Source organism: Ursus americanus, chromosome 3 (genome assembly GCF_024610735.1).
Source record: "Ursus americanus isolate L20-20 chromosome 3, mUrsAme1.1.p, whole genome shotgun sequence".
Lineage (NCBI taxonomy): Eukaryota > Metazoa > Chordata > Mammalia > Carnivora > Ursidae > Ursus > Ursus americanus.
In genome coordinates this window covers 69768311-69787751 of record NC_142129.1, presented here as the reverse complement: position 1 = coordinate 69787751, position 19441 = coordinate 69768311, and the positions used below count along the sequence as shown (strand labels likewise).

The window sequence follows — 19441 nt, the reverse complement described above, 5'->3', positions numbered from 1 at the left end:
TAATTTTGCTTAAGTTAGGGAAAAATTAAGCTGAACTTTGGTTAAATAATTTGTTAGATACAGTCATTATAAACTGATAACTTATCTCCACTTAAAGGTGTATCCTTGCTTAATATGATATTTGAAGATATTAATAACATCCATTTCATTATACTGTAATTGTAAAAATCTTAGGTGCTTATCAAAATGCTTCATTTCAGAATCAAGAAAAGCTAATTGAAATTTAAGAGGAATTAATTGGAAAGTTATTTCAAGTGACATGATATTAATAATCTTATTAGAGTTAGTACTCCTGTCTTCTGATAGTTTCACAAATTGCAATATTGTGTTGCCATAAAGATGATTTTTTTTTTTTACTTTAGTTTATTTTTCAGAAATGATCCTTAGGAAAAAAAACAAAGGAATCAAATCAAACTCTGTTACAGAACTCTTTTTTTTTTTTTTAAAGATTTTATTTATTTATTTGACAGAGATAGAGACAGCCAGCGAGAGAGGGAACACAAGCAGGGGGAGTGGGAGAGGAAGAAGCAGGCTCATAGCGGAAGAGCCTGATGTGGGACTCGATCCCATAACGCCGGGATCACGCCCTGAGCCGAAGGCAGACGCTTAACCGCTGTGCCACCCAGGCGCCCCTGTTACAGAACTCTTAATTAGTATCTTCACTTTTTTTTTTCTTAAATTTTAAGGAGGCTCCATGCCCAAAGTGGGTGGGCTTAAACCCATGACCCCAAGATCAAGTCACGTGCTCTACTGACTGAGCCAGCGAGGTGCCTTCCAATATTTTCACTTTTAAAAAGATGTAAAAAGATGTAATCCATATCCTAATTCTGGGATATTCTAGTCTATGTATATTTTAGCAGTACAAACTTTATTATCTTGGATTCTGTTAACGTAGAATTATGAATAATTAAGATGTAAGCAGTAATGAAATTCTTTTGTGCACTGTTGGAGGAAGTAGGGGTTTATTAAATAGATTAATTGATTGGAAATTAATCTCCCACGAGGTCAAACCAGGAGACATATTCTGTCATCCTTCTTCCTCCCATCATCAAATGTCTGTGATAGAGGCAATAATATGTTACGGAAAATCTCTGCATCAGTCAGGGTTGGCATGGCTATCATTTCCCCAGGGAAAGTTGGGGGAGTGTTCCTCACCTATTCATCTCATACTTCTTGACCTGATTACCAACCTTCAGTGAATTTGCACCAGTAAACAATTGTACTTAAAATGAATAGATCTTAATCAAAAAACAGTTATTTGAACGATTATAAGGCAGGATTTTGTAGAAGAGCATTTAGTAACTTGAGGTTTATAATTACCCCTCTGAAGACAAAATAGAAACTGCACTTAGAACTTTAATTCACTTAAATGAAAATGTACAGTACTGTGTCTTCTGCATTGTAAGCACTCAAATGTTTTGAGAGTCACTGGCATTTGAAATGATCATAATGTCTTTTATAGATTTAAATTTAATCGTTGTGTCTGTTTTTGCCAATGAGGCATTTTCCCTGTGCATAAGATATGCATGAATACAGTTAGCAGAAATATAATTGTTAGCTTTAAATAAAATTCTATCTAAAATCATAATATATCAGGAAATTGTTTTTGTACAGGTAAATGGTTGCAGTTTTGTGGTGAGAAAAGAAAAGCCTACAAATTTATTAAGGGTACAGTATTTAAAGCTACTCACGATACTAATGTTTTATACTATTTAAAACCATCTGGCTTACTAACAAAGCTTTTCCTGCATGTACTTCTTTCTGTGTGTGATTTCTAAATGCTTTTAATGTTTAACAAAATAAAATTAGCCACCTTTTGTTATAAAAGCTCAATTGTAACAGATTTTGCAATATCTTGTTTTTGCTTTTAAGGTGTATATCACAATAATAACAAAGTAGGTTGTCATTCCAGTAAACTCTCAGGTGATGAGTGATATTTTAAAGTGGATATTGCTATGGAATTCAGTGTTTAAATCTCTCTTCCTGAGGAATGTTGTTAGTATGAATTATTAAAAATCTTGGATTGATTTAGGAAGAAGAATTTGGTGCTGATGATTCTTATTCTGAACATGGAGCACAGTACAATCAAACCCACCTAGAGATGATGGAAAATGAATTGGCTGGCAAACAGCATGAGATTGAAGAGCTGAACAGAGAGCTAGAAGAAATGAGAGCCACCTATGGGACTGATGGACTGCAGCAGGTATGTGTACTTTATGTGGCTTTTGTTTTGTTACTGAGACAAAAATAGGACATTTGAATGATGATATACATACATTCTTTAAAGATAAGGTTTTCATATAGTAACGTAAGTCATCCCATCATATTTGTCCTTCTGCATATGGCAAACAACCTTGCTTAATCTTTTAACTTTATGAGATAGCTAGGCTGAAATCACTTCAGTAGGATAGATGTTTTTGTAATCAGCCTGAGAGAAAATTATGGTGCAAACCACATCAGGATATGATGACCTAAACTCATTAAAAATGTCAGCGAGTCCTTGTAAAAGTAACTGCTTGTGGTTAAAATGACATCTGTTGTTTGTGGCAGTCAGTTACGAAAACAAGGTGGAAAAGGCCATTGATGAGGATAACAGAATACATTTTAGTTTCATCCTCTCCAGAAACAAGTGAGAATTGAACATGTCTATGATGATGTTGCCTAGGAACAGATTGGGGCATCCCTAGATATAAAGGCACTTGTCCTTCTTGAAGCAGATACATGGATAAGTTAGACCTAGTAATTTTTTTTGAGTTGATTTGGAAGTCAAGCCAATTTCTGCAAGCTAATCTTTCATATATGGACAAGAATGGATAAGGTTACTTACAAATTATCATAATTCTGTCAGTGCATTTTGAATATTATATTTCTGAAGAGTAGTTACCGAGAGTAATAATCAATTTTGTTTCAAAAATAAGTCTGGCACTTTTTATTTTCACTGATGTCTTTTAGTTACAAGAATTTGAAGCTGCCATTAAACAGAGAGATGGCATCATAACCCAGCTCACAGCTAATTTACAACAAGCAAGGAGAGAAAAGGATGAGACAATGAGAGAGTTCTTAGAGTTGACAGAACAAAGTCAAAAATTACAGATTCAGTTCCAACATGTAAGTATTACTGATAGAACAAAATTTATTAGATTTTTAGTAATGAATTTTTTTAAAGTGCTATAATTTTCAGCACAAATTTAAGTTTATTTAAAATCCATTTGCTTATTATGTATCATGTTGAAAATATGTGAATACCTGTTAACCAAGATTTTAACTCCTAGTTCTTGTGTGGTTTCTTGCTGTTATTTTCTCTGTATTTCTCTCTTGTCTATATATTGAAAGCCTACAAAATCTTTTAAGTCTGATTGGGTAGATTTTTGCAGAAATTAATATGTAGTCACAACCTACCTTCTGCCAACCCTGCTATGATTTCATTTTAGTTTCTAAAATGGTAACTAGACAGAATGTGTTCCATTTACCTTTAATCAGATCCATAAGAATCTAATGGTATTAATCAAAGTTTCTGATGGCAAGTACAGAAAATAATTTGAGATAGTTAAGCAGAAAGGAAGGAAGTTAATGTAAGAATACAAGCTTATCCTACAGAATTCAGAGTGAAAATACAGCCAGACTTCTGAAAGGGATTAGAATCACAAATTGAAAAGTCATCTGGAAGTACTGTCTTTTAGGCCCCGTTTCTTTCTGCATGTCTGCCTTAGTCTTAGCTATCTCACTAGACTACTTTCTCTGTTTTATGATGGGAAAAATAATCTTATTGGTTTGGCTTGGATAATGTGCCCACAATCATCTGATAAGCTGTGGCACCATGTTTACTGGAGTTTCAAGCCTGTGAATCTAGCAAATTTCCCAGAGAGCAATTATGTGCCAAGTAATACCCCAAAAGGTATCTCTTCCTTAGTGCAATCTCTTCAGAATTTAACTTGGGGGTTTCTTCTGTTTTCAAGTTACAGGCTAGTGAAACTCTAAGAAACAGCACTCATAGTAGCACAGCTGCAGATTTATTACAAGCGAAACAACAGATCCTCACTCATCAGCAACAGCTGGAAGAACAAGACCATTTATTAGAAGATTATCAAAAAAAGAAAGAAGACTTCAAAATGCAAATTAGTTTCTTGCAAGAGAAAATTAGAGCATATGAAATGGTATGTTTATTTTAAGGAAGTCAGCCAATGTATAACAGCTTTATAATTGAAGTTTTTTATACAACTTTTTATCCTTTTTGTTATGTACATGAATTACAAAATTTCATAATTAAGAAAAGCTCTTTATGAAAAACAAGTTCTTTCAAAAGCAATTGGGAGTCTCACAATAATAGTTTTTAAGATAATACTCATTACTGAGTGGAAGTGATCAGCCTGTGTTAAAGTGAGTTCTCAGGAGAATCTAAATTTATAAACAGAATTTCCATTCTTTTTTTTTTCCCCCACCTAAAGGTATTTCTACTTATTTTAGCAGTGGTTATGAAATTCTGATAATATTTCCATGACAAAATGAAATTTTATGGATTTTAATTAGAAAAAACTACAGTAGATTTTCTATTTATGGTAGTTATGTTTTATAGGGTTGCCTGGAACTCTTATTTAGCAAATAAGTGCTCATGGGGGGAAGAAAGGGAAATATATCTATTTTATATGTTTATATTTGTTTATATGTACATCCATACACACATACGTATGCATTTATGTGTTTATACACATATACACATATGTCCTAGGGATTGTATTTACATACACATATACATACATACACACATAACATATCTCATAGATTATAATCTTAAATCCTAAAAACACTCATCCTGGTAGATTATATTTTGCTTATTTTTCAAAAGAGAAAGTGAGGTTCACAAGTGTTGAGGCTGCCCTACTGCCACTTGTCAGAGTTGTGATTCAGACCCATATAGCTGGCCCAGAACCATATTTCTTGTGCTATATTGCACTGCCCCCTGTTGTGTCCATCCTCTTCTTCTGCATCCATGCTCTCCTGATGAGCAAAAACATGAAGTCAGAGTGTAGTTGCCTTGTTTGATGTCAGCTTTGGAAGCATGCATATCCAGCAACTCAAATTTTTTGCTGCTCTGTGCATTTCTACAAATGACTGTGAGTATTGATTTTGGGGCTACAAATAAATTTTAGCAAGAAGATGGATTCTCAAGTAGGGAATCTGAATAATGAAGACAGACTGTACATATAATATGGTACTTTTTACACACTTAGTAAGTTCTGCAAGAAGTTGAGAAATAACCAAGACAAGAATTTTGTTTGGATAATAATAAAGTTATTAGCATTTACTTTTGTTTACCTGGTGCCAGGCAATATTCAAGGATCTTACACATATTAACTCATTGAATCATTGTAATAACCTTATGAGATAGAGGTTCTGTCATCACCCCCATTTTACAGATGAAGAGATCAAGACAAAGCAAGTAAATTGCCTAATCACACAGGTAATAGTTGGTAGAGCCAAGTTTCATACCTAGGTAGTCTGATTCCAGAGACTGTACTCTTAGGAAAATAGGAAACATACAAACTTACGATACTGAAATAATGAAACAGTATGCTTTAAAACCAAGATAATTTAAAAATCATTAGATAGATGTTTACAGAACGCCTGTTTTGTATAGGGCCCTTGCAAAAAATAATGATGCCTAAAATGTGCCCTTTTCTTCACTGGACCTCATGGTTTAGTATAGCATGTATACCAGATAGCACAAAACAAGGGTAAGCATAGGTAAAAAGTGTTTTGAGTAGGTCTGGCTTCATAGGGGAAGTTATTCAGGGTAGGCTTTAAGGGAAGATGATATTTGAGGCAAATCTGTAATTTGGAATAATTTCTCTGATGATATTTTGTTTTCTCAGCAGTAGGCATAATGTATGGCACATTAGCAGCTAATAAATATTCATTTGGTAAATAAGCAAATACATTATGAATCTGAGCTGATAGATAAGAAGGACATTTTAGGTAGAGGATGGAGTGTATATAAAATTCCAGGCTGAAACACGTTAAAAATGTCTAGGTAACAAAAAATGGTTTAACTACAAATAGTCTTTGAAAGTGAGTCTTTACAGGAGGAAGTGTAGAAAGATAGTTTAGGCCTTAGTTAGAAGAGCCTACGAGTTGGATTTTATTGCATTTATTATATTCAGTAGGCAGTATTATTTAAAGTATTTAAAATTTAAATAATTCATTTTCATGGGGGGAATAACCTTTATTTGAATGTTAGCAGAATACTTGCATCATCAGTTACTTCTTCGTTTATATATATATATAATTTCTCTATCTTTTTTTTTTTTTTTTACTTTGCATGAATCCCCTGGAGTAATAGTTCCATCAGCACAGCTGAGGGGCTAGAGCATTAGGGTGATAGTTGAAATGGTCGTGGTCCCCTAGACAGCTACACTTGATTCCAGCCTCATTGTCATTGTCCCTAATCCTCTGACCTTCCCATGGTACAGTGGTCACAGGCAGGAAGTTTCTTATTCCCCACTCCCTCAGGTCTGTTTCCAAAAATACAGGGATTGTATCTTCGACCACAGAGCTGTCTTTTGCAACACAAAATAAATGGTATTTAAAACCTTATATTTTGAAATAAACAGTACTAAGAAAAATGAGCCATGAGTTTGTATTATTTAATAGTTGAATGAAGAATTATTGTTGTTTGCAGTTAATATCACATGTTGGACAGTTTTGAATTAAGTGCTTTATGAGGGTTCCTCCCCCCAATTGAAAATCAGGAAATAGAAGTATTACAGATTTTATAACAGCGTTAACATTTCAAGACTAATTACTCATTTAATAATGCAACTGAAGTTGACCTCCTGAACTAATTTTACTTTCTTATAGGTTTCTTATAGGTGCCTTACAGATGATTTCTAGTATATAATGTATTACAGTTGTACATAGTACAGTGAGCATAAAATACATTAATATATTTATTTTCTTTTAGCTTCAAGCATAGTCCATGACATAGAAGAAATATTACATTTATTTTACAGATGAAAACACTGAGATTTAAGAGATTAAACTGATTTAAATGTCATATTGTAGTACAGAAATTAAAGTCAGAAGGCTCAGCACTTGGTAATAATTTACAGTGACATTGGATGGAATATATGATACCAAGATAAAAGCTGATAGGATTTTGCTCAAGAGGCTTCACAGAATGACATTCATTGCCTTAGTTAATTTATATAGTGCAGAATCTGGCCTTTGACTTGTATGCTGAGAAGTCTGGTTTTTATCTTCCATCAGCTGAGACTTGAGCTGTCTCAGAGATAAGCTCAGATTTTTCAAGTTGAAAAGGCTAATGTTTAAACCCTTTAATATAATATGATTAATTTACAGTGAGAAATAATTATCACTTGAATGTATACTTCAAGTTCATTGGATTTTACTTGCTTTCCATGGGAAATGAATTTGGAAAGCCAAATAATAAGAATAGGAGGTTATTTAGTGAGCTTGAGATCAAAGGATATTGGAGTCGTATTTCCGTAGCATTAGGCTATGATAACCTGATGCATCATCTCACGGTAGGAAAGTCATGCTTGTGGATTGAGATTCCTTAATTCCGTTTGCTACAACCCCTTACATTGCTTTCTACATTAGATATGGCTTTCCCAGAGGGATCAGAATTTTCAGTCTCAAGGCACCTTGGTTTTCTTCCCTGGACTGTGCTGAAATAAGTACTGCCAGCTCTCTGAGGCTTTCCTTTCTCTAGGCTTTGACATTTTTTCTTTAGATATGTGAATATATTCATTCAAGGTGCCTTTAAGTCCTCCTAGCCTGGGACTCCTGTCTCAGTAAGGTGATTTTACTTCCCTACTTATATTCTGTTCCACTCAGTAGATTGTACTTTCTTTGTATTTGGGACCTCAGCCCTAAACTATTTAGGCAACTAAGTAACAGAGTCAAAACTTTGTTTCTAGGGCTTCTGCTATAACACTCTTAAGAATGGTTGTGATTACGGATGTGCCTTGGCTTATGTCCTAGATTTAGGCTTATATACAGTTCCAAAATAGAGGCCCAAGTCAGAACTGGAAGAAAATATCTGTCCTTCTTTCAAATTTCTATTCAAACCCCAAGTCTAGGGTCAAGTTGATGTGCCATAAATGGTGTAGTTGTCTTGCGTGTTGTTTGAGGTTTAGCTACTTAGGTGTTGGATATCCCTAAATTTTTTATTTACTTAGCCACAAGAATGAAGTTAAGGCAGACCCATAGGAACCTGCTTTTGTTGTTGTTTTAGTCTTTTCATAGTACTTGCCCATCAAACACCTTCAAGTCACTAGAATACATGGAAGAAATCTTCATTTATATTTAAGACTTTCTTCTGGAATTATGAGTGCATAGTACTGTAGCTACAGAAAATATTAAGTTCTTAGAATGTTCATCAGTTAATAAGAAGAAATGTAATGGTATAGACATTTTAATCATACTCATTTTGAAATTAATATTTTTAACCATAGCAGTGTAAGAAGAATTTCTTTCTTCCAGGAATTCCAACAGTGTTGTAGTGTTTGCTCACAAATAGTGTTGGGTACACAAGTCTCATCTCATTGACTTGGGAAAAATTAAGGGGCAAGCCTTGCAGTTACTTTTTGTAGAATTATTAACAAAACAAAACCAGACTTCTCTCAGTCTTTTGGTGTTGAGGTTAAGCAATGTAAGTTGCCAGGAACTAAAAATGTCATTTTCATATTTTCATTTTTTCTTTCTAAAGGAACAAGACAAAAAAGTAGAAAGCTCAAATAAAGAAATACAGGAAAAGGATGCAATCATTGAAGAATTAAATAGAAAAATAATAGAAAATGAAAAAAGAACTCTAGAGCTAATGGATAAAGTCACAGCTGCTGATAAATTACTGGAAGAATTACAAGAACAGGTTGTACAAAAGAACCAAGATATTAAGAATATGAAATTAGAGCTGACTAATTCCAAGCAAAAAGAAAGACAGTGTTCTGAGGAAATAAAACAATTAATGGGGACAGTTGAAGAACTTCAGAAGAAAAATCATAAAGATAGCCAATTTGAAACTGATATTCTACAAAGAATGGAACAAGAAACACAAAGAAAGTTAGAACAGCTCCGGGCAGAGCTGGATGAGATGTATGGGCAGCAGATAGTACAGATGAAACAGGAGTTAATAAAACAACACATGTCACAGATAGATGAACTTAAAATACGACATAAGGGAGAAATGGAGAATGCTTTAAGATCATATCCAAATATTACAGTTAATGAAGATCAAATAAAGTTAATGAATATAGCAATAAATGAACTGAATGTAAAATTGCAAGATACTAACTCTCAAAAAGAAAAACTCAAGGAAGAACTAGGAGTAATTTCAGGAGAAAAGTCCGCTCTGCAGAGACAGCTTGAAGACCTTTTTGAAGAATTGAGCTTTTCAAGGGAACAGATTCAGAGAGCTAGACAGACAATAGCTGAACAAGAAAGTAAACTCAGTGAAGCGCACAAGTCCCTTAGTACAGTGGAAGATTTGAAAGCTGAGATTGTTTCTGCATCTGAATCCAGAAAAGAACTAGAATTAAAACATGAAGCAGAAGTTACAAATTACAAGATAAAACTTGAAATGTTAGAAAGAGAAAAGAATGCTGTATTAGACAGAATGGCTGAATCGCAAGAAGCTGAATTAGAGAGGCTGAGGACACAGCTTCTGTTTAGTCATGAAGAAGAACTTTCCAAACTGAAAGAAGATTTAGAAATTGAACATCGAATAAATATTGAGAAACTAAAAGATAATTTAGGCATTCACTACAAACAGCAGATTGATGGCTTACAGAATGAAATGAGTCAAAAGATAGAAACCATGCAGTTTGAAAAAGACAGTTTGATAACTAAGCAAAATCAATTAATTTTGGAAATTTCAAAACTAAAAGATTTACAGCAGTCCCTTGTGAATTCAAAATCAGAGGAAATGACTCTTCAAATTAATGAACTTCAAAAAGAAATTGAAATACTCAGGCAAGAAGAAAAGGAAAAGGGTACACTTGAGCAAGAAGTTCAAGAATTACAACTTAAAACTGAATTATTGGAGAAACAAATCAAGGAAAAAGAGGATAACCTTCAAGAAAAATTTACACAACTTGAAGCAGAGAATTGTGCTCTTAAAGATGAAAAGAAAGCCCTTGAAGACATGTTGAAAATGTATACTCCTGTTAACCAAGAAGAAAGATTAATTTTCATAGACCCCATTAAGTCCAAATCCCAAGACTGTAACTGGCAAAAAGAAATAGAAATACTTACAGAGGAAAATGAGGACCTCAAAAAACAATGTATTCAGCTAAGTGAAGAGATTGAAAGGCAGAGGAACACTTTTTCATTTGCTGAAAAAAACTTTGAAGTTAACTATCAGGAGTTACAGGAGGACTATGCTTGCCTTCTCAAGGTAAAAACTGACTTAGAAGACAGCAAAAACAAACAAGAAGTAGAGTATAAAAGTAAGCTTAAAACACTGAGTGAAGAGCTTCATCATTTGCAAAGAATAAATCCAGCTGTGGTAAAAATGAAAAGTTCAGTCTTTGATGATGACAAAACTTTCATAGGAGAACCGTTGGAAACCGGTGAGGTTGTTGAGAAAGATACAACAGAACTTATGGAAAAACTTGAGGTAACCAAGCGAGAAAAGTTAGAACTGTCAGAGAGATTGTCTGATCTTTCTGAACAATTAAAACAGAAACATGGTGAGATTAGTTTTCTGAGTGAAGAAGTGAAGTCTTTAAAGCAAGAGAAAGAGCAAGTTTTATTGAGATGTAGAGAGCTAGAAATCATCATTAACCATAAACGGACAGAAAATGTAAATGTGTGTGATGTTCAGTTAGACTCTTTAAAAGATGGGGTTGTGACTATGACAGGCAAGGATTCTGGAGGGTCAATTTCTAAAATAAATAAAGATTTTGTTGAAGAATCAAAAATAATGGAGGAAGATAAAATTCCTTTTGAAAATAGGACTGTTGGAAAAGAAGGCAAGCAAGAACAGTTGTTTTTGGATCACTTGCCATTAGTGACAAATGGATCATCGCTTGGGACAACTGAACCCAGTAGAAATGATAAACTTCAGTGGGAGCTAAGTGTACTTAAATCAGAACAGGTACGTTTACTTATTTATGTAGATGCTAAAGCATAGTGAAAATGTTCATGCAGAAAATGTTTTCATCTTCCTAAAACACAGTTAATCTTACAAGATAATGAAAATGAACCCTATAATATAATTCTCATTTGGGCCTATCAGCTATCATTGCTTTTTTTTTTTAAGATTTTATTTATTTGTCACAGAGAGAGAGCAAGTGAGCACAAGCAAGGGGAGTGGCAGACAGAAGGAAAAACAGGCTCCGGGCTTAGCAGGGAGCCCCATGCGGGGCTCAATCCCAGGCATCCCAGCTATCATTGTTTATATCTATTTTTTTCTTAAACACTGTTGCCTTTCTTTCAGTTAATTTATGTTATATATTCTGTTAAGGAAATAAAAGCATAGGAATGGTTCCATACTTTCTTTGGAGAGGCAAGAGTTTCAATAATTTTGTTGAAAATCTGGACTTCAAAAAAGTTATTTTGTAATATTTTGTTGTAATTTCAAGCTTCGTTTCAGCATTTTGTTTTGTATTGGTATTTTCAAAGTTCCACAACTAAAAATTAACTCTTAAACTATTTAGTACTTTATACTTACTTATTCAGTAGGTACAACATTATATATTTCCTTGAAAAAAAATCTCAACTTCAGTCCTAGAATTCTCTTAGAGTACTATGTAAAGCTGAAGGGGTAAAAAGTATTAATTCTAACTAACTAAAGAATGCATATAATAATATATCACTCTTGACAAATATATTTGTTGTATACTGATATTAGAAATAACTGGAAAATTCTACTAGATATCTTGTGTAATGCTGTTAGGTAAAACTTTGTTTCGTAATCTATGCAACAAGTATTTACTGAATCTCTAGCCAGGTATACTAGCAAGCAAGAGAGCAGGAGAGCTCTCTGAGAGAAAGAATATATTGTAGTGAGGGAAGCAGATAGTAGAGAAGGGAACAAGTAGAATAGTTAGAAGTAGTGGTAAGATCTATAGAGAAAATAAAACACATAACGTGATAAAGAATGATGGGTAGTGGTGGAGGCAACATTAAATAGGATGGTCAGAAAAGGTCTCTTGGAGGAATTGACATTTGAACTGAGATCTGAAAGACTAAGGTGGAGCTTACCACATGCAAATTAGAGCAGTTGTGAAGACCTAGGTGAGTTTGAGGAACTGAATGAAGATGTGTTCAGTTGAGTTTGAAAGCAGGTGAGTGGAAGAAAAAGAGTTTGAAAAAGAAAGAAGAGACAAGATCTTGGAAGCCTTATAGACTTTTTAAGAAGTTGAGATTTTATTCTATATGCAGTAGGAAACCTTTGGAAAATGTTCTCTTTTTATTTCTAATAAATACAGATCTTATGATGGAGTTACATTACAGTAAACCTATTGGAAATTGAAATATCTTAAGTTGAAAATGAAGTTAATGCACTTAACCTACTGAACTTCGTAGCTTAACCTAGTCTACCTTAAACATGCTCAGAACACTTATATTAGCCTATAGTTGGGCAAAATCATCTAACATAAAACCTATTTTATAATAAAGTGTTAAATATCTCAAGTAATTTATTGAATACTATACTGAATGTGAAAAACAATGCTTGAATGGGTAAGAATGGTTGTAATTTATTGTTTGTTCATCCTCATGATCGTGTGGCTGACTGGGAGCTCTGGCTCCCTGCTGCTGCCCAGCATCACAAGAGAGTATCATACCATATATTTAGCCCAGGAAAAGATTTAAATTAAAAATTTGAAGTATAGTTTCTACTGAATGCGTATCACCTTTACACTTTATCTTATAAAGTCAAAAAAATCCTAAGTCAAACCATTGTAAGTTGGGGACTATAGGTATATTCACATTTATGATCTTACATCAAATGTGAAGATATTTTACATTTTAATAACCTAAATAGAGTTTAAAAAATCAAGTTGCATAACTATTAATGCTTTGTTAACTATCTGGAATAGTCTTCATAAACATAATGTGGTTTTAAATTAATTACTCCTAAAAATGCCAGAGATCATTTAGATTTTTTTAAAAAGGCCATTATTGAGAGAGGACCTGAATTTGAAGCTGTCAAAATGGTCAAATTTTCTCAGTAAGAATTTTATTTTCTCTGCTAAAGACATTTTCATTGACATTCAAATACTTTCTCGTTAACATTAACTTATATAAAGTAAAGGGAGGCAGACCTGTAAACTGTCCCTTCCCGTTGTCACTACCAAGACAAAGGGGAGTAAAATATGTGTGTGTAGAGGGAAGCTCACAGAAGAAATAGAGTGATAATTTATTCAGTAGTAAGATCTCGGAGCAATCTAAATATGCTTAGAAATAATGCTGACTCCCCCAAAAATGCTTTGCTCTTACAACCAAGCTAATTGGCTAATAAACATGAAAAGATACTTTCAACCTTATAAATTGATATAACCATAAGGTAATATTTTATACCCATCAGATTGGCAAAATGAGTCCCACAGTAGAAAGTGTGGGGAGATGAATACTCACATATGCTATTAATATCAGTGTAAATTGGCACAATTATATAAAACATAATTTGGTAAAATTTAATACATTCAATGTACATTACCTATGACCCAACAGTTACATTTCTAGTTGGTTCTCAGAAGTATGGTCTCTGACTAGCAATATCAGCAGCACTTGAAACCAGGGTAAAATTCCAGTTTGGGGGCCCCACACCAGACTTCCTAAACTGGAAACTCTGGGGAAAGGCCCCAGCATTCTGTTTTAATAAGCACTCCAGGTTATTCTGATGCCTGCTAAAGTTTGGGATCCACTCTACTAGGGACGTGCCCGTGTATTTGTATAGGGACATATCTGTAAGAATTTAGTGCAGTATTTTTGAAATATCAAAAAATTAGAAATAATCCAGTTGATCTCCAAGGAGGAAGTTGACAAATTTTCATGTATTCATAGATACTATAGCACAGTTAAAATAAATTAATCTGTATCTACATGGCTCGATCTCAAGTATTTTGAATGAGAAGAATGATTTGCAAAATAAATACCATTTTACACCATTTATGTAAATTCTTAGAAACATAAAATATAATGTATTATTTATAGGTACTGAAAAGTGATAGTATAAGAAATTCAGTGGTCTTGTTGCAAATTTGTGAAAATGTTTGCCTCTGGAGAAGGAAGAATGGGAACATAGTGGGTTAAATTTTATTTTCTTTCTAACCCAAAAAAGTATGTAGAAAGGAGAGAAATGGGGGAAAAAAAGACAAAATAATTGTATTTGTTAAATTGGGGTATGAGTACTTAAGTGTTTATTATATTATTCTTTGCATTTCTGTATATTTAAAATACTTTTAAATGAAAAGCAAAGATGAGGCCATACGAAACTATACCATATATCAAAATTTACCATAAAGTTGAGGTAATGACAATATTATGCTACTTTCCTTGGAAAAGATAGGTATATCAGTGCAATAGGATGAAGTGAGAAAAAAATTAGACTTACATGAAGTTTTAAACTATAATTTCATGTATTTCCCCCTTGTAGTCAGTATATGAAAAAAACAGAAGTTAAATTATTTTAAAGTTTTAAATCATTTAAAAATGTTCTAATGTGTACATACATTCACTTTAAGAATGATTTAAGGCTACAGATGGAAGCTCAGCGTATATGCCTCTCTCTGGTTTATTCAACACATGTGAATCAAGTTCGTGAATATATGGAAAATGAAAAAGATAAAGCTCTTTGTAGTCTTAAGGAGGAACTTATTTCTGCCCAAGAGGAAAAGATAAAGGAACTTCAGGAAATACACCAGCAAGAGCTACAGAATATAAAAACACAAGAAACAGGTAAATGGTTTCTTTTTTTCTTTTTTCTTTTTTTTTTAAGATTTTATTTATTTATCTGAGAGAGAGCACAGAGGAAGAGGGAGAAGCAGACTCCCCGCCAAGCAGAGAGCCCGATGCGGGGCTCGATCCCAGGACCCCAAGATTATGACCCAAACTGAAGGCAGATGCTTAACTGACTGAGCCACCCAGGCACTCCCTGGGCAAATGGTTTCTAAAAAAAAATTATAAGTACTGTGAAATAAATAAGTATCACTTAGAGCTCACCCACCATTTCATAATTTTGTCCTTGTCTTAGAACCCATAGAGGAAGGTAACTGTGTACCCCAGTCCTAGATTCATTTGTTCATATAATCATTGCACTTTTTTTAAGTGCTTGAGAAATTTAAAATCACTGAATCATTTCCCCCCAGAAGTTACAGTCAAGTGGGAAAGCAATATAAAATAAATTCTTAGAAAACAACAAGACAATTTCTGTAATAGAAGAATTACTAGAAAGAATGGAAGAAGAAAGGAGAAAAGTTTCATACTTTCTGAGAGGATGAGTAGGCTGAGGTGGCAGGCAGGAGGAGGGAAGTTAGAATTTTAGGGAAGGCTCCTGAGTCTTAAACATAGACGTGTGAGAGATTGTTATCCATTTTGGAGAATTGAGAGTTCAAGTTATACAAGAAAGTAGTGGGAGATAAAACTGGAAAGATTGAAAGGAGCTTGATTAGAAAAGGCTTTATATACTCTTGACTGAAGAGTAAGCCTTATGCTATTGGTAATAAGACCTGTAGGATTTTAAGTAGTGGAAGTAACAGTAAAATTTTTATTTTACAGTAAAACCATGGAGCAAAGTGGGGGAGGTGATTAGTGATGGGAAGACCAGTTAAGCAACTTTGGCAGTAATTCTGCTAATAATAATATTTATAACAGAAAAGTTTAAGAGTTAAAAGAGGTAGGCAGTAGTCGGCAGTTAATATGTGGAGGAAAGGGGAAAAATTGAGAGTGATTCCTAAGTTTCTAGCTTGGGTAATTGGATCGAAAATGACTGTAGTCATAAAGAGGATGCAGAGCAGATCTGTGGGAAAAATAATAAATTCAGTTTGTTACATACTGAGTTGAAAATACCTATTGACTTTAAAAAACAGTTGTCTAGTAGGTAGTTAAAAATACAAGTCCAAAAGACAAGAGGGAGGATTGGGCCTATGATAAAGATTTGGAAATCAAAAGATCATTGGAGGCCAGAGAAAAGAATGAGATGTCCTGGGAGACTGCAGTGTGGGCCAAAAGACTAGGATGGCACTGTGGGAAGCGGGAACATATAAAGAACCTGAAATAGAAGACTAGTTGCAGTTAACTTTTATCTTTAATAATTATTTAAGCACTCAATGAACTAGATTTCCTCTGTTCAAGACATCTCTAGGCTTTCACCCTTTACATCTTTTGAGAATGAGATGGTTCATAAGTTTTTCCAGTGGCTCTGTTGAACAGAGAGAATTTAAAGAGTGACTTAAATAAGAATATCATACTTTTCACTAAAGGAGTTCTTTAGGTTTGAATGTAATAAGATGTTAAGTGTGTATTGTTTTTATTGATGTCCAGTGATTTTCAACTATAAGTTAATTGGTCTGCTAATGGTTGGTGAAGTTAGTGAGTAATGACCAGCATTTTTTTAAATAAATAAAAGTACAGGAGAACAGGAAACAATAGTATATAGCGTGTAGAAAGGGCAGATAATGATTTGTGGAATTCTTGTTTCAGTTTTCCATGGATGTATAAATAGGTTATGATATGTGATGTATTTCTTGTATTTGGTAGTAGTAGAAAAATTTGTAAGTTATGCTTTATACCAATTTGTAAGATATAAACAGAATTCTACAAATTATCTGAAGCAGTTAACATTGAGCAGTGGAAAATAACTTTGAAAGATAAAGAATTTAAAACTTATTGTAAAGGAAGCTTCCAGTTGATATAGGTTTAATATGATAATAGTACTTAAGAATGTGAATTAAATGTTTAATGCAGGATCTGGTTCTGTTAGGTGGTGAAGCGAAGCCTTTACAAATGCTCATTGGAAAACTACGCAAGGCAGTGTCTGAAGAATGTTCTTATTTTACACAGGTAAGAAATTAGTTAAAAAGTACTTTTAGACAAGAACTGCTATACTTCAGAACTGCGCTTAGAAAGTTTGTTTTTAAGTTTAAAATGAACATTTAAATGTTTCCTGATAATCTTTTGAAACAAAAGCAATTGAAGTAAATTATCTTAACAGTAGAACAGACAAAAGGTATACCTAATACAAAAAAGAATGGACCAGTAGAACCCCAGACAGGTCTGTTTCCTGCCCCTGCCCCTTGGTGGTTGAGTGTATCTGATGACTTGCCTGGGGAGATTGCACAAGACCAGTGAGATCAGTTTCACACTTCAGATTGCCAAAAACTAAAAACTCTTAATTTTACCAGGTATAATTATATTTGTGAAGATGGGGTGAAATAGAAGCTCTTATATACTGCTACTGGGAAAGTACTACCTTGAGAAGCAGATTGGCATGGTCTATTTTTGAAGTTGTATATATCCTATAGCCCAAGCATTTGTGCACAACCAGATCTGTTCATTGCTAAAGTATCTTCAGGTTAAAAATGGGAAACAACTCAGATTACTATGAATAATGGTAATAAATAAATTGTGTTACCTCCACAGTGGAACTCCATTTAGCAGTGTTTGATATCTGTATTAATATCAGTAAATCTCAAAAGAAAAAAGTATAAAGCCTATATGTTAGAATAATTACCTCTGGGTAAAGGGAAAGGTGAATAAAGTGGGTAGGCAGTACTTAAAACAGAGAGCTTCAAATCTCTAGGTAATGGTCAATTTCTTTAAAAAAAAACATGGAGATAATATGACAAAATATTGCTATTTGTTTAAGGTAGGTAATAAATTATTTTTTCTGCATATTTGAAATAGTTCAAAATTTAAAATGTATGCTTTGTTTTGTCCCTGATCTCTGTCCCAGGCTTTTATATTTATAAATGGAAGGGGGAGGCGGGTGGTATTAGTTGGGACAGGTAGAGCTACCTTACTGATTTTTTTTTTTTGTAAGATTTTTTTTATTTGAGAGTGAGCAAGAGAGTGGGGTGGGTGGGGAGGGAGAGGGAGAGAGAATTTTGAGCACTCTGCACTGAGCACGGAGCCCAACCCTGCGACGGATCTCATGACCCTGAAATCATGACTTAAGCTAAAACCAACAGTTGGATGCTTAACCAACTGAGCCACCCAGGTGCCCCTGATTCTCATTTCCCATAATACCATAATATTGTTCAAAAAACGTTTTGCAAAAAAACCTCAAAAAGTGAGAAATAACTACCCCTAAGGCCTACTCAAGAGTCTCCACTTCCACCTCTGCCAAAGGGTTCAGGCATTGTCCTTTCATATCTATTGTTGCTAGTCAGTAAATAATGCAAAGAGGGCCCAAGTGACAGTAGTTCATTTATAAACTGACATTGTATGTTCTTTCCTTTCGTTATTGTCTTTACCTGATCTCTAATCTCAAGTTGAAATATGAGTCATCTTGTTCTAATAGAGGGGTCCTCTGGGATTTTTCATGAAACCTGGTTTTGTCACTAAATGTTGATGTTGCCATGGACTAGTTACTTCATCTTTTTGAGTCTGTATCTTCATCTGTAAATGGGGTTTCTACGAGCTCTAACATGATAAAATTCCATCTTGGGAGCTGTGCTGAAAATTTAATGAATTTATTGACAGTATAGTTTAACTTTTAAGCAAATCTCAAAAAATAGCAATAATCAATTTGGTTTTTAAGTCTAGAAGTTGTTTCCAGTTGTATACAGGGCAAAGGTAAATTTTATTTTGAGGGCTTCTCAAATTATTATGGGTCATATATTGTTTTTATTTTTTTTATTTTTTTAATTTTTTTTAAAGATTTTATTTATTTATTTGACAGAGATAGAGACAGCCAGCGAGAGAGGGAACACAAGCAGGGGGAGTGGGAGAGGAAGAAGCAGGTTCATAGCGGAGGAGCCTGATGTGGGGCTCGATCCCATAACGCCGGGATCACGCCCTGAGCCGAAGGCAGACGCTTAACCGCTGTGCCACCCAGGCGCCCCGCATATATTGTTTTTAAATGATGGTAGAATTGTTTGTTGCTCAGGAGAGAAACCAGGATAATGTGTCAAATATTTTTAATTTATTTGTATGTATAAAACACAGAATACTGCCTTTATGTTACAGAAAAGTATATGGATGTAATCTCCCACATCATATAATTTCTTTTTTTTTAAAAGACTTATTTATTTATTTGAGAGAGAGCAAGCAAGTGTGTGAAGCAGGGCGAGGGGTAGAGGTAAAGGGAATGAATCTCATGTAGAAGCCCTGCTTAGTGTGGAGCCCAACTCGGGGCTCGATATCATGACCCTCAGATCACAACCTGAGCCAAAATCAATAATTGGACATTTAACTGACTGAGCCACCCAGACGCCTCCATCTATTATAATTTCTGTGGAACCTTTTTTTTTTC

The 19441-nt window shown here is 34.1% G+C and overlaps 1 protein-coding gene across 10 annotated transcripts in view; it reads left to right on the top strand.

The window, feature by feature from the left end:
* The window catches only part of AKAP9 (A-kinase anchoring protein 9), a 198269-nt gene that overhangs the window by 74647 nt on the left and 104181 nt on the right, over nt 1–19441 (top strand). For 9 of the 10 annotated variants that reach the window (XM_087861089.1, XM_045793284.2, XM_045793290.2 and 6 more), the window contains exons 5-11: nt 1615–1668; nt 2033–2203; nt 2953–3108; nt 3957–4154; nt 8729–11116; nt 14712–14925; nt 16949–17028. In XM_087861089.1, the coding sequence (XP_087717215.1) occupies nt 1615–1668; nt 2033–2203; nt 2953–3108; nt 3957–4154; nt 8729–11116; nt 14712–14925; nt 16949–17028 (3261 nt within the window). The remainder of the gene's footprint in view (nt 1–1614; nt 1669–2032; nt 2204–2952; nt 3109–3956; nt 4155–8728; nt 11117–14711; nt 14926–16948; nt 17029–19441) is intronic. The other variant, XM_087861093.1, reaches the window with a different exon arrangement.